The sequence below is a fragment of the Lampris incognitus genome, chromosome 9 (genome assembly GCF_029633865.1).
Source record: "Lampris incognitus isolate fLamInc1 chromosome 9, fLamInc1.hap2, whole genome shotgun sequence".
NCBI classification, from domain to species: Eukaryota; Metazoa; Chordata; class Actinopteri; order Lampriformes; family Lampridae; genus Lampris; species Lampris incognitus.
In genome coordinates, this window is record NC_079219.1 from 8,825,267 (window position 1) to 8,840,288 (window position 15,022).

A 15,022-nucleotide genomic window follows, 5' to 3' on the forward strand; every position below is an offset into this window, starting at 1 on the left:
GGCTGGCGACTCCGCATGTATCGGAGGAGGCACCTGGTAGTCTGCAGCCCTCCCCGGATCAGCAGAGGGGGTGGAGCAGCGACCGGGCCAGCTCGGAAGAGAGGGGTAATTGGGGAGAAAAAGGGGGGGAGAGAGAGACAGAGAGAGAGAGGCAACTTATGCGAAGTATTGTACGAGTGATGACTTCTTGTTGGCACACTGAAGTTAACACAATCACTAACTTACATGTATGCATTTATAGAATACATTACAACGGGTCTGAGTGTGACTCGGCCATTAAAGGCAGAGGAGTGGTACCAACCACTTCCTGTGCAAGACACAAGCACAGCAGAGTCAGCACACGGGGCCTCAATGAACAGTAACTGTCCCATCGCAATGCGCAAAACCTCGTTTGGACAATCGCTCTTCTCTGTTAAAGCAGCAAAACTCTGGAAGCCTCTACCCACGGAGCTCAAAACGCAACACAATTTTAATGCTTTTAATACAGGTGTTAAATCACGGCTGAGAGCGAAACAACACCTAATACCAATGTACAGACACACTTGTATTTTTGAGCCACTTTTTATTTTGTCATTGTATTCTTATAATGACTGTGTTCTCTGCATTTAATCGTCCTGTTGTGTAGCAGCAGTGGGCGGCTGCAGCGCCCAGGGACCAACTCCGGTTCTTCTATCCATTTCCTTGCTCAGGGGCACAGACAGGAGTATTAACCCCAACATGCATGTCTTTTATTTTCCATTTTACCGTTTAAAACAGACCCTGTGGACAGGTGTTTTAAATTAGCGTCTGGCTACAAACTGAACCCCGTGTGCACGTGGTGTGTGTGTGCGTAATTGTATGTTGCGGTTCCGATGCTGTTGTAATTTCCATGTCGAGTAAACTTAACTTATCCAGAACACTTCCCGAGTACTATGAGTATCTGAGGTACCTGGAGATACTCTGATCCGCTGGGGAAAACCGACCCTGCCGGACACCACGCTCCATCCCCCTCCCCGGTGCTCAACCTGGAAAAGAGGGCAGCGGAGAGAAAGAGAAGAAGACGGAGAATAACTGAGTCAACGGTTTCGAGAGTCCTTTAATCAGACAACCACAAAAAAAAAAAAAGGGCAGTGAAACTGTCTGGAAAAACTCACCCACACCGCCATGCCAACTCTTAACAACAAAAGGACTGCCGACGTCCGAGTCTAGTGTTAACGGCTCACGCAGCCGCGGCTTCATTTACATTTCAATGTGAAAAGGCAGAGCCTTCTTCTCCCAGCAGACATGCTGCATTTCACAGTGCACAAACGGGTGGGAGCGCTCCAAAACCCACCTGGCACCGTGCCAGTTTGTGCTGGATGGTTGTGGTTTCCACTCAATTTGACTCCAGCACATGAAACAAGCCCGTGCCGCTTGCGCCTACCTGAGTCGACAGCTAGTTGCAGCAAGTCCTACCTGTGCCGAAACCACGGCAAACGATGGTGACCAGTAAAAACCATATCTTATCCGGGACTTGGCACGGCTGGATCCAAATGGGGACGTTACTGTATTGAGACAGCGTACCATCAGGAAGGAGCAGTACACCAACTTCTACCACACGACTTGTTATTGTCTGACCATCAGCTGATCAGCGCTCCATTTAGGCGGTTTTCCACGTACCTTGCCGCTGCGTAACACGGAGCATGCCGGCAAGGCCAAACCGAGTGCATCCATTCATCCATCCATCATCCAAGCCACTTATTCGAATTTGGGTCACGGGATGCTGGAGGCTAGCCAGCGGTCACCGGACGGCAGGCGGGGAGACACCCCGCAGAGACCGCCAGTCCATCACAGGGCCGACAAATTCATACCTAGGGACAATCTAGTATGGCCGATTCACCCGACCTACATGTCTTCGGACTGTGGGAGGAAACCGGAGCACCCGGAGGAAACCTACGCAGACACGGGCAGAACATGCAAACTCCACACAGAGGACAATCCGGGATGACCCTCAAGGTTGGACTACCCCAGGGCTCGAACCCAGGACCTTCTTGCTGTGAGGCGACTGCGCTAACCACTGCACCACCGTGCCGCCCCGCATCCATTCAACAATGCGACAATGTCCTTTCTGGAAGTTGTGTTACCCCGGCAGAGGAACAGCAACCCTGCCCACAACAACCTGCCAGAGGCAGAATTTGGGAAGAGAGACTTCTCCCTGCTTCATGCTGGTAAAACAGGAGACGACACACCTGCACGTGGTCTTTTATAAAGCCTGCGGCCTTGAAAATAACCTTAGCCAGTCACACTGCTGGTGGAGAGGATCATGGCTGCAGAGGAAGAGGGCGGTAGAAACAAGTGATTGAGACGACAACTTTTAGAAAACTGAACTTTGTCCGTGTAAGAACTGGATTGCTGGACTCTGATTTGGATTGTGGACTGTAATACATCTCCTGATAACAGATCGAGAGGAAACAGCTGTGTGACAAAATGGTTACCGATTGGAATGATGGATGAGTGGGTCATTAAGTGGACTCTCCCTCTTTTCTTTTCTTCCCCCTCTTTTTCTTCCAAATTGCAATTACCCTACTCTTCCGAGCTGTCCCGGTTGCTGCTCCACCCCCTCTGCCGATCTGGGGAGGGCTGCAAACTACCACATGCCTCCTCCGATACGTATGGAGTCACCAGCCGCTTCAATTCACCTGACAGTGAGGAGTTTCATCAGGGGGACATAGTTCCCCCTCCCCCCTGAGGAGGCGCTAGTGCAGTGACCAGGACACACACCCACATCCGGCTTCCCACCCACAGACACGGTCAACTGTGTCTGTAGGGACGCCCCACCAAGCCAGAGGTGACACGGGCATTCAAACCCGCGATCCCCGTGTTGGCATGCAACGGAATAGACCGCCACGCCACCCGGACGCCCCCGTTATCCTGTTTAGACCCAGCACAAACTAGAGAGGGCACTCCTTTCCCGTCATCCCCTATTCCATACCGCACACTATGAGTTAAATTATAATCTTGCATTTCATGTTAACCTTGCTGTCAGTTATTTACTGCAGAAACCTGGTAGTGAATACCACACTGTAAACTTCACATGGTGAGAAATGGAAACTTCACTGGGAATATAGAAAAAATGAGTACTGGTAAAATGAAGAGTCAGTACATAAAATGGACTGAGAGGAAGATTGCTAGCTAGCTCCTCAATGTTCAACTTCACTACAAAGTATGGTGTCGAGTGACAAGGCCAGTACGTATCCAAAATGTATGCTCCGTGTCATGACCACACACACGCATACCTAAAAGTCATCACACTGTGACCAGGCTCTGACGACATCAGCCAATTCAGCCAGAGAACGCGGTCCAAGCCGCCGCCACAGACCGGCCACATGAGGACCACAACTTGGCCAATGATGTTTTTGGCTGCCGGATCAATTCAAACGAAGGCCTTTAAATACCCGCCACGCCAAAACCACACTCCAACCACTGAGCGGCTTTTCACAAAACTAAAGTTGCCACTGACACCACCAAAAACAAATAACTACATCAACTTGGCCACACTGTTGGCAGCGCTAGTATTACAATATATCCGATTCTCCTCTCAGTGAGCTCATCGGCCGGAAAAACCGCAAGATGATATCAACACATTAGAGCTCCGTACAGCATCCCGTGATGGTGGGAGGCGGAGGGCGAAAAGATGGAGGGGCGAGGGAACGAAGCCAGTACAGGGTTCAGGCCGGTATGCACCAGCCAGCGGGATTAACATTACAGACCTGCTGTTCTGCCAAGTAACGCATTTCTCTCTCTCTCCTCTGCAAGCTCTTTTTCACTCTCCCTCCAATCTCTTCATACTTTTCCCACATTAAATACCAGCCAACTCTTTGTCCCTTCCCCTGCTCCTTCCCCTTTCTTGACTCCTGCGTTCTCCCCCTCTTTCCAGCTCCCTCTTCCGAGATGATGTTGCCCAGTTGTTTCCAAGAATAACATCAACACACACCACCCTGAAACCCTGAAACAACACACAACTCCGCTTCTCCCCATCCTTCCCTCCATCGCTCCAACGACCCCATCTCTCTCTCGCCCTCTCTGCCGTTCCTTCCCGTCCCGTTTCAAAATGGCCGGTCGTACTCCTGCTGTCAGGACGCCATTGTTTTGATCCACCTCTCGTTTGTTTTCTAAATTTCCTCTGTTCTCCCTCTCTCTCTTTCCCCCTGGTGTCTCTTAAAGGAGCTGAGGCTAGTAATCATTTCCATATGGTCCACGACTCAGCCAACAGACTCAACCCAACAGGCCAAGGGAGACAAATAATCACACACACTCATGATCGCATGGTTACGACACATTGCTATTGCATGTTGGGAGCCCGGCACGTATCTCGTGACCTCTGCGGCACACAAGAAAGGGTGGTAATGTCATTACCTAGAGGACTCACCAAAGACACGGACTACGGCCATATTGTAATCTAATAGACCGCTGGCGAGGCACTTCAGCAAGATACACGTGCACCTAACAAAAGGCATGCAGATAGGACACTTACCCGGACCAGACAGACACAACCACACATGCACAACATGAACACATGCAAAAAACACGCAGACAGCCACAAAGCTCCGACCTTCCATGTTTGGCCTCAGTGGAGTCTGACCAGGCACTGGAGGCGGTGATGTCAGAGTCAGGGATGGTACCATCCTCCATCCCCAGGGCATAACGACACTGGGCTGCAGGGACAGATGCAGATGGTGAGAAAGAGAGAGAGAAAGGGGGGGGGGTTTAGTACAGCAACATTTCTCATCTGTAGAAAACAGATGTGCCAAGGAAAACCTATTATTTCCAATATTTCCATTAAACTGCCAGTGCCCTCCATTAGTCGCGGGACATTGTGTTGTTACATCACCCCAAAGATCAGTTCCTGACATACGCTTCATATTCCAGCGTGACCGGGACAAACAACACAAACAAAATTGTTCCTGTCTCTTCCCATTTGTTTCCTTATCTCTCAGCGAATACGCAATGCAAATGAAATCACACAAAACCTCCCAGCCATGTTTCAGATCATCTCGACACCGGAAAGCCAGGCTTTTGAGCCCGGTTCTGGGACCAAGTGATGTCACATTCACTTTAGTCTACCAGTAAACTCAATGTTCACAACACATATGAGGTACATTCAAGAAAGCAAAGAACAAGGTAGCAATAACCAGCATGACGGAGGATAAATAAATTGGGGGTTTTTTTGGGGGGGGGTCCCCCTTTTTCTCCCCAATTGTATCCAGCCAATTACCCCACTTTTCCGAGCTGTCCTGGTCGCTGCAGACTACCACATGCCTCCTCCGATACACGTGGAGTTGCCAGCTGCTTCTTTTCACCTGACAGTGAGGAGTTTCGCCAGGGGGGACATCGCGCATGGGAGGATCACACTACCTGACCAACCAGAGGAGGCGCTAGTGCAGCAACCAGGACACATACCCACATCTGGCTTCCCACCCGCAGACACGGCCAAGGATAAATAAATTCTGGGAAATAATTACCTCAGTCCACTAAATCGCTTACATAATTAACTAGTTTCTGCAATTCTTCCTCATATCAAACTGAAAATATAAGAAGGCTATAATTTATATTTATTTCTAAGCAGGGCACAAGAGACATCCAAGAGCTTTCATTAAGACCAAGATTAACCTTAATTTTATCATCTAGTTGGCTAATACCGGTCTTGGGCACACTGGTGCTACCGAGAATACATAATCAACAACATTAAACAAAATTCCCTCCCATATTCACATCAAATAGAGAATATATACATATATGTATGGGTATACATTCAACATGGCTGACCTAATCTGCTCTTCACATAAAGTCTTGATGGACAGAGGGACAAAGGAGTGCTTGGAGTGGTAGAGTCTACTCTCAGATCATTTTTGAGCCGAGATATCTTGAGCCCGTCCTCTCTTGCAAAGACCATAGCCATCTTTTTTTTTTTTTTTCTTTCTTTTCGTCTCTGTGACCATCCTTCCATCCCATACAAAGCCATCACCTTGGGGCTTAAGCAACGCATCTTCCGTTCACCACCGGTGAGGGGATGCAGTAGGAACAAGAGAACAAAGACAGGAGAGAAACCCAAGGACGAATGAAGGAACAGAGACACGTCTCGGATATCGGCCCTGACACCGATCCAGCACAAATTATCAAACGATTCAGATAGCGCTGCCCCAGGCAGGCATTACCCAATGACCCAGCTATCTGCTCTGAGGTCAATTATGGGGGGAGCAAGGGAGGCATTAGAGAGTCTTATCTGTCAGTGAGCACAGTGGAACTGGGCAGAGAGACCGAGGAGGGAGAAGGGCTTGGGTCCAGAGGGGCTTTGGGTGGTGATAAAGGGGAAGGTCTAACATAGTCACTGACAGCGATACGGTGGGGAGGCCGGGGCTGTTGGGGAGGGGGGGGGTCTAACTCAGTTGCTGTCAGTGAGTCAGGGGACTGGAATGCGGGGCTGGAGGACGAACCCTAAATGCCCCAGCGGGTGCAGCAGACACACGGATACCCACATCCGCACAACTTGTCCCCACCCTGCGCCTTGTGGATAGGTGCCTGTTTCATTACATCATCACACTGCCGGTGGGGGCGAGCGCCTTGCCCATCCCGCCACCTCTTTCTCCTATTCCCTCGTTCGGTCTCTCCTAACGTCACTCATCTTATTTGTGAACCTTCCCACTATGTTCTTTTCCAATGTATGCATACTTGCCCATGCACTGAAGCCTTGTGGTGGGGCTGTCAAGGTTGCATTCACCAGGCATAATGTGCCAGAGACAGCATTAACACACGAGCTGCATTCAAACTGTAAGTTAGGGTATTAACCCTTGCCCCGGTCCTATGCACAAGCCTGGAAGTGATTACAATAGCGGACATGGATCATTCTGATGTTGATTCTGTACTTGTTATGCAACAAAACTTGTTTGGGTGAATTCGGTCATGGTCTAGTAATCTGCTGTTGCAGACAGATGAATAGGCCCTTGTTCCTTATCTATCGATCTATCTAACTATCTATCTGTAGTCCCATTCATCGTCTGGTAGATGCTGTTAGACGCTCGACTATGCAGCAAACAGTCCTCTCTGGTTACGCCTGGTGGGCTCAGACTTACTGCCCCCCCGCCCCCCAATGCACTCAGTCCCTCTTCAATGTTTTGAGTGACACTTTCACAAGCTGCCTGTACATTAGCGGGTACCGTTCCACTGCCTCACGCTCATATTACACGCGACTGGCCGGCAGACAGGGAGACAACACGGGATAGCTTGCTGATAGCTGATGGGAGTCACATATCACACTGATCTAAGAATGTATGTAGGACAATGTACGTGCAGAACGATGGAAGGATGGAAAGAGACCAGGACAGATACAGACGTGGTGGGGGGCGGGGGGGGGGGGGTTGGAAAGACCCTTTAATAGTATGGAAATAGTAAAAACCAACTGGGAATAAGTATAAGACATCTTCATTTTTCTGCAAGGCAAGCTGATGGTCTAACAAATCAAAATAAAAAAACTGTTGGAATCATAAAGACGCTAAGAATTCATATGGACGTGTCTAGATGTCTTTTGTTGAGTTCGGTCTATAACCTTTGGCCTCTCACCTGAGTTAAAGTGCCACTCGTGGTCCTGTGAGGACGACACCAGCTCCACCGGGACCATGACCACGACTACAAGCCACAGTCGCAGGGCTTGCGTGGCGGCCATGACAGCAGCAACACACCTGGTTACCTGTCCGAAGACACACTGATGACCACAGGCATACCTGTCAGAGAGAGAGAGAGGAGACAGACAGAGGGGGGGGGGGCGAGGAGTGACATTTAGAAATCACCAACTGGAACTGGTTACTGCAAATGATGAAGCGCTGCTTCACTGGTGAGATGGTGTGGATGGATACCATTACAGACCAGCAGATACACTCCTAGTAAACACTACATGAAGTCTACCTGCACTTCAGGACTGAATTCTCACACCCGTTCCTTTCGGGACGGAACCAAACATCCTTCGGGTCGATTCAAGGTAATCATAATGAGACAGCAACATAAATCAAACTTTGAGCTTGGGCATTTACCCCCCCCCCCAAACACACACACACACACACCAAACTCTGTTCCTACCTGAGGCTACAGAGTGTGCGCCGGCGAACCTCTTCTGTCAATAAATCAATTCGCTCAATCAAATCCACTTGGATAAGCGCAGCACATCTCGAGAAGTCATTTGTCTCGCGCCGCTCCACCACAACCCAAGCCGAGGAACAGGCCGACCCCCGGAGAAACGAGCACAAAGCAGCACGACAACAGCCACTTTCACACCCCGATCTGTTTCTCTGCCGCAGCTACGGAAGCGTCGGATGGTGATGCAACAACACTTCATCTATGCATTTGTGCATTTGTGTATTTAGGAGGCGACATGCCGCTTGGTAATTGACGGTAGGCTAATTAGTTGGGGCGAACTTTCTCCCGTGAATTCTTTTGCCTCCTGTATCTGAAACGGCAAATCATATTTTCTCCAGCTGGGTTATTACAAGGCTTCTTTCTTGTTGGAAAAAGAAGTCCGAGCCTATCTGCAGCACCTGGCCGGAGCAGCGGCTTTAAATAAATAATAAAGGAGCCTTTACAAGCGCAGAAATGCGGGAGTGAGACTTGAAAGGAACGCAATAAGGAAAAGAAAGTAAACGAGTGGGAGAGAAAGAGAGCGAGGTAGTTAATCAGGACAATGGGCCAGTGTCTGCGCTAGGCAGGAACAAAGGAAACGACTCACTCATCAAAGTGCCGGCCGCGATTATTGTCACCCTTTCTCTTACTTCACCTGGAAGTTTACATACTGTAACGCTGACATTTATATTTCAGTTGTTGAACTTCACAGCCCCCGGGCCCCCGAGAGCACGCTGAAGGAAAACACAGAAATGTTGAATGTAATCAAAAATATAAATTCATCTGGTGGAAAATTGGCTCTCTTTTCCACTTCTCCGAAAAGCTTACTCTGATGCATGGTTCCCGGCTGACAACGCCGATATGACTCCGCCAAACTAATTTATTCGGTGGACCATGAGAATTTCCAGCAGATTTCCGAGCTCCATTCTATTTCTGAGGGTGTGGGTGGAGGAGTTCCAGGAGGACAAAGGGACTCGTGCAATAGAGCAGGGGAGAGAAACCTTATGATTAGGGGTGGTTTTAAGGGGGGGGGGGACAGCTGGCAGAGGGGAGAGAGAGAGAGAGAGGAAGGGAGAGAGAGAGGGAGAGAGAGAGGGAGAGAGAGAGGGCTTGAAAGAGGGAGAGAGAGAGAGAGGGACGAAGAGCAAGAGAGAGGGGGAGAGAGAGCGAGAGACAGGGAGAGAGAGCAAGAGAGAGAGAGGGAGGGAGAGAGAGAGAGAGGAAGGGAGAGAGAGAGGGAGAGAGAGAGGGCTTGAGAGAGGGAGAGAGAGAGAGAAGGACGAAGAGCAAGAGAGAGGGGGAGAGAGAGCAAGAGAGAGGGAGGGAGGGAGAGAGAGAGAGAGAGAGAGAGGGAGAGCGCAAGAGAGAAGGGCGGCGAGTGAAAGAGGGCCCCAGCCTCGCCTCCCTGTAGACCCTGTGTTGCGGCTTCATCTCTGCCTAGACTGGGCCAGGCTGACAGCTGACACACAGCTGTAGTGACACAGGGTGGCGGGCCGGTGGTGGTGGTGGTGGTGGTGGTGGAGGGGGAGAGGGGGTGCATGGAAAAAGAATGAAGAGTGTAGTCAACACAGACACAGACAGAATGAATAAGGTAGAGAAGGAGGAACGAGAGCCATGATGACATCAATGAACGCTTGTGTGTGTGTGCATGTGTGTGTGTGTACATGTGAGAGTGGGGGAAAGAGGGTGGTGTAGAGAAGGTTGAGTTATTGCCTCTGTGTGTGTGTGTGTGTGTGTGTGTGTGTGTGTGCGCACACATGCATGCACAAGTGTCTGTGGTGGGCTAGGCACAGAGGAGATTTCAGGGATAGCCAGCCAGTGCAGCTGTCCAGAAAGAAAGGCAGGCTCTACACAACACACATCCTTGGTGCGAGAGAGAGAGAGAGAGAGAGAGAGGGAGCGTGTGAGAGAGAGAGGGGGGATGGAGAGACACAGAGGGAGAAAGAAAAGGAAACAATGGGCGACAGCTTGTTTTAAGAACCCATGCAAGGTGTCCAAACGAGTGTGAAAGTGCGAGCATTCCAGACGACGCCACGTTGAAATATCGGGAGCTTGCGGCGGCACGGCGAGGCGAAGTGTGGAGAACCGGGGCTGGGAAGTTGACGGAGTCAACAATCCCACGTAAACTAGCACGGTCCACGAAATCAGCAAGCTCCTCGACAATGGGGCAGCGGGGAAATCGCTCCCCAAACAGCCGACCCCACGGGGGGGGGGGGGGGGGGAAGGGAAGCGGCCCAAGGGTCCGCCCGAGGTTACGGACAGAGAACAAGAACAACAAGATAAAAGGTTGCGAACACAAGCAAACTCGCGCGGAGCCATCCAAGAACACTGTTGTCGGATGGGTCAAGTGGTGCTGAACAGCTGTGGTCGGGCCTCATCGCGAGGGAGAAGGGCCGGCTGTGTTCTGGTGGGGACCGAGCACCGTGGAGCCTGATCCCCACCGTCACAATTTGTCTGGAGTAATCCACCGGCGAGGCTAATGAATACTTACGACCAGCTGTTGTTTCTGCCCCCATACAATGAAGCACAAGTGACGGGGAGACAGAGGGAGAGCAGAGGACCCGGGTGAGAGGGAGAGAAGGAGGTCTTTTGAAGTTAAGTCACTGTTGCATCATGGAGGACAGCGTGCCAGGCTCTATTATTAGATAACTTCGAGTTAAAAATTGGCAAGACCGCCTTGGCGTCGACACTTCTTGCATCTTTCTGAGACTGCCCTTCATGTTGGCACCAATTGTTAGCGTTTGTTTTTCTTCCCACTACTACAAAGGCGCCACTTTAGTAAGTACAAGCCTGGCCTTTTTTGACTGTAAATCACTCGTTGTTCACTGTGCAGTCCCTCGACGTGTGAAGTCTACAATCAGAGCCAGATAGAGAAGCACACTGCCTCAGTCAGACATGACTAATGGCCACTGGGGAGCGAGAGGAGTGAGCTCTTTGTTTTGGATTTCCGTCCGTCTGAGGAAGTTAGCGAGGCAGCGGGCACCGGCAGTCGCTCGGTCCTCGACAGGGAAGGACAATTTGATCTCGGGTAAAAACTTTGAAAGCTGAGACAGTAACGGCCACGGAAACAAGTTCAAGTGACGGCTTTCCTGAGAATGAGCTGGCCTCTGTTAGTTGGGGATGTTAGTCATGAAGGGATAGCCTTGAGGAACTAGCCTTTCCTTCATAGAAAACCCATTTGAAAGGCTCGGAGTACAGTTGGTCCTGCGACCCCGAGTAGATTAAGCAGGTATAAATAATGGATGGATGGATGGATGGATGGAGTAAAGTCGGTTGATGACACTGCTGCTGTCTAAGAGAAGTCCTTGAGCGGTCTTGATAGAATTCCCTTCAGCTTTTCTTAATCAAGCTCCATAAAACCACTGATTCAATCCAATATTTCCTTCACTTGAACTGGTGGCGTCGGGTCAGCCACTCTATCAATCATTTCTAGACAGGAGGAAGTGGAAGTCAGAGTTTATTCCCAGCCAAGTAAGTTTGCTCACACATGGAATCTGATTCACACAAAAGAACAAAACATTTTGAAGCTGGAAAAGAAAAAGAAACATCTCACATTACCAACAGAAAAGCATCTTCGTGGAAATGATTATTGAAAATTTTAGTATGCGGTGATGATACGATTTTCGTTTTCGGAATAAAGCAAAAGAAAAACATCCATCCATCCATTATCTTAACCACTTATCCTGCTCTCAGGGATGCTGGAATCTATTCCAGCAGTCATTGGGAGGCAGGCGGGGAGACACCCTGGACAGGCCGCCAGGCCATCACAGGGCCGACACACAAACACACACCCATTCATTCCTAGGGACAATTTAGTACGGCCGATTCACCTGACCTACATGTCTTTGGATTGTGGGAGGAAACCGGAGCCCCCGGAGGAAACCCACACAGACAAGGGGAGAATATGTAAACTCCCCACAGAGGACGACCCAGGATGACCCATCAGCGTTTAATTACCCCGGGGCTCAAACCCAGGACCTTCTTGTTGTGAGGCAACCGCGTTAACCACTGCGCCACCGTGCCACCCAAAAGAAAAACAGGATTAGTAATCCCTGAGGGGATTTAATGGAGGGGAATAAAACTGCCTTAGTCAACTTTGAATTGAAGAACTGAGCAATTCTGACAGAACCAGTTTTAACGGTGTTGTTGTGGAGCGATGTTTTACATATAGGCAAAGCACCAGTGGAGGTTTTAGCAAGTTATACTTGGGGTGGCATGAGGTTCCAGCTGGGGGGGGCAAAGGTTATCTCCCCCTGACAAATTTGATTTTCAGAGACTTAATTTCCCGCATTCTGGTGATTTTTTTTAAAGCATGTGAATCACACAATAATGAGACAACATAAAATAAAGTTTTTTGTTGAACACTTAACCTAGACTACTGGGATAGGCTCCAGCATCCCCGCGACCCTGAGGTCAGGATAAGGGGTTTGGATAATGGACTTAACCTAGTCCTGTTTATTTCTAAAAGAAGTTTAAGCAACTATCAGAGACAATATTCATATATTTTGTCACACATGCAATGAAGACTCACAATTACAGTTTGTTTTTGTTTTTTTGTCAGAATATTTTTTATTGAGTGTTTTTAGAGCTAGACAGCTTTTTCTTGTCCCCTAGGGGAAACTGCAGTCTGCAGCAGCATCACAGGAAAATACAAAATATACATCACAGTAAAAGTATGCTATACAAGTCACAGATACAAATTCAATTTACAGTCAAATATACACAAGAAAAAAGAATAACACTGCAAGTACACAGAACAATAATACAGCAATTATAATCTAGTATTCATTCAAAATGAAAAACAAGCACAAAACCGTCCAGACCCACAGCGCACCTGTGCTGCACGTAAGTAGTTGTGAGCGCATCCTACTAAATGTCCCTCTCAGGTCGTTCATCAGTGAGTGAGCGACCACAATTTGGGACGCATAGCCCATGGCGGCAGTTGCACATGCGCTGTGGGAATAATTTGTAGGTTAAAACCATGCCATATATTGTATTGGGTACATGATTCATGAGATTAGCTAGCAGGCTATGAGCTATAGCTAGGCTATGAGCCGGCTATTAACAGTCAACCTTTGCTGTTGTAGATTTCGTTCTTTCTATTTAACACACAGGTCTGCAAACTCTCACACATTGAATGTGAGATATGTAATTGAGCACGATTTACAATTACAACTTCTTTTAGCAGACGCTTTTATACAAAGCGACATACATCTGAGAGCTAATACAACACAAGCAAGGATCTACTCTGGAGGCAACAACGCAAGTGTAAAAAAAACTAGGTTCAAGTCTGATAGGACATAGGTGTCAACAGGCAGCGCATAAAGACAATGCATAGGGTGCATAGAAGCGATTTTTTTTAAAAATACCATCAGGTGTCGAGGTGTTTGAGAAAGAGCTGGGTCTTTAGCTTCTTCTTAAAGATAGGAGAGGGACTCAGTGGATTGAATGGTGTTTGGTAACTCGTTCCACCGCCGGCGAACTACAGAAGAGAAGAGTCGGGCTAGTGACTTAGGGCCCCATTGTGGCGCAAGTGCCAGGCACCTTTCATTGGCAGAGCGTAGTGAGCAGGACTGAGTATAGATCTGAATGATGGAGTTCAGGTAGGCAGGAGCTGTTTTTGTTGCTGTTTTGTTAAGGTTTTGAATTTGATGCGGGCAGCAACTGGGAGCCAGTGGAGGGATATGAACAGCGGAGTGACGTGTACTGTGTTAGATCAGTTGAAGACCAGACATGCCACCGCATTCTGGATCATTTGCAGAGGTTTGAAAGTGCATGCAGGGAGACCTGCCAGTAAGGAGTTGCAGTAGTCAATGCGTGATATAACAACAGCCTGTACCAGAAGTTGTGCTGCATGCTCAGACAGGTAGGGTCTAATCTTCCTGATGTTGTATGGGGCAAATCGGCTTGACAGAGCAATCGAGGCCACGTGAACCTTAAAGGTTAGTTGGTCATCAATCATGACACCCAGGTTTTGGGTAGACGTTGTGGGCATGAGTTGGGTTGATCCGAGCTGGATAATGATCTGTTGTTGTAAGGATGGACTGGCTGGGATGACAAGGAGCTCAGCCTTAGATAGGTTAAGCTGATGGTGGTGTTCTTTCATCCATGCAGAGATATTAGCAAGGTGTGATAATATCCGTGCTGAGACTGTGCGGTCATCTGGCGGGAACGATATGAAGAGCTGGGTATCATCAGCATAGCAATGGTATAAGAAACCATAGGAGCGGATGATTGCACCATGTGAGGAGGTGTATATTGAGAAGAGGAGGGGACTAAGCACTGACCCTTGTGGTATCCCTGTTGATAAGCCATGTGGTTTGGACACCCCCATCCCCGATACTCTAAAAGATCTCCCCAAGAGGTAGGACTTGAACCAGTGGAGGGCAGATCCTGAAATACCAAGCTCGGTGAGTGTGGAGAGGAGGATTTGGTGGTTATCTATCACACATATTTCACTGTTTCACACAGTAAAATTCTTGTAAAAACATTTTAAACATACAGCAACACTAAACGAATAAAAGCCTGTCGCTTAGCACCAGTGGCAGACTACAGAGTCAATAGGCACGCAAGGATTGAGCTGAGATGGAATAGCAGTGACACCGATCGGTGGATTTTCCCGGGCCAGGTTGAATTCTTAACTAGTGAGTAAATAAGTTTACACCATCTCATCTCATTATCAGCTACTTCTCCGGGGTCGGGTCACAGTGGCAGCAAGCTAAGTAGGGCACTCCAGACATCCCTCTCCCCAGCAACACCCTCAAGCTCCTCCTGGGGGATCCCAAGGCGTTCCCAGGCCAGAGTGGACATGTAGTCCCTCCAGCAAGTTCTGGGTCTACCCCGGGGTCTCCTCCCAATTGGACGTGTCCATAAAACCTCCAAAGGAAGGCGCCAGGGA

The 15,022-nt window shown here is 49.0% G+C and overlaps 1 protein-coding gene across 1 annotated transcript in view; it reads right to left on the reverse strand.

Moving 5' to 3' along the window:
* Positions 1–15,022, reverse strand: part of ddr1 (discoidin domain receptor tyrosine kinase 1) — a 43,913-nt gene that overhangs the window by 17,863 nt on the left and 11,028 nt on the right. The window contains exons 2-4 of the mRNA XM_056285635.1: positions 7,576–7,736; positions 4,571–4,673; positions 929–1,004 (exon numbers count right to left, since the gene is read on the reverse strand). Of these exons, the coding sequence (XP_056141610.1) occupies positions 929–1,004; positions 4,571–4,673; positions 7,576–7,678 (282 nt within the window). The 5' untranslated portion in view covers positions 7,679–7,736. The remainder of the gene's footprint in view (positions 1–928; positions 1,005–4,570; positions 4,674–7,575; positions 7,737–15,022) is intronic.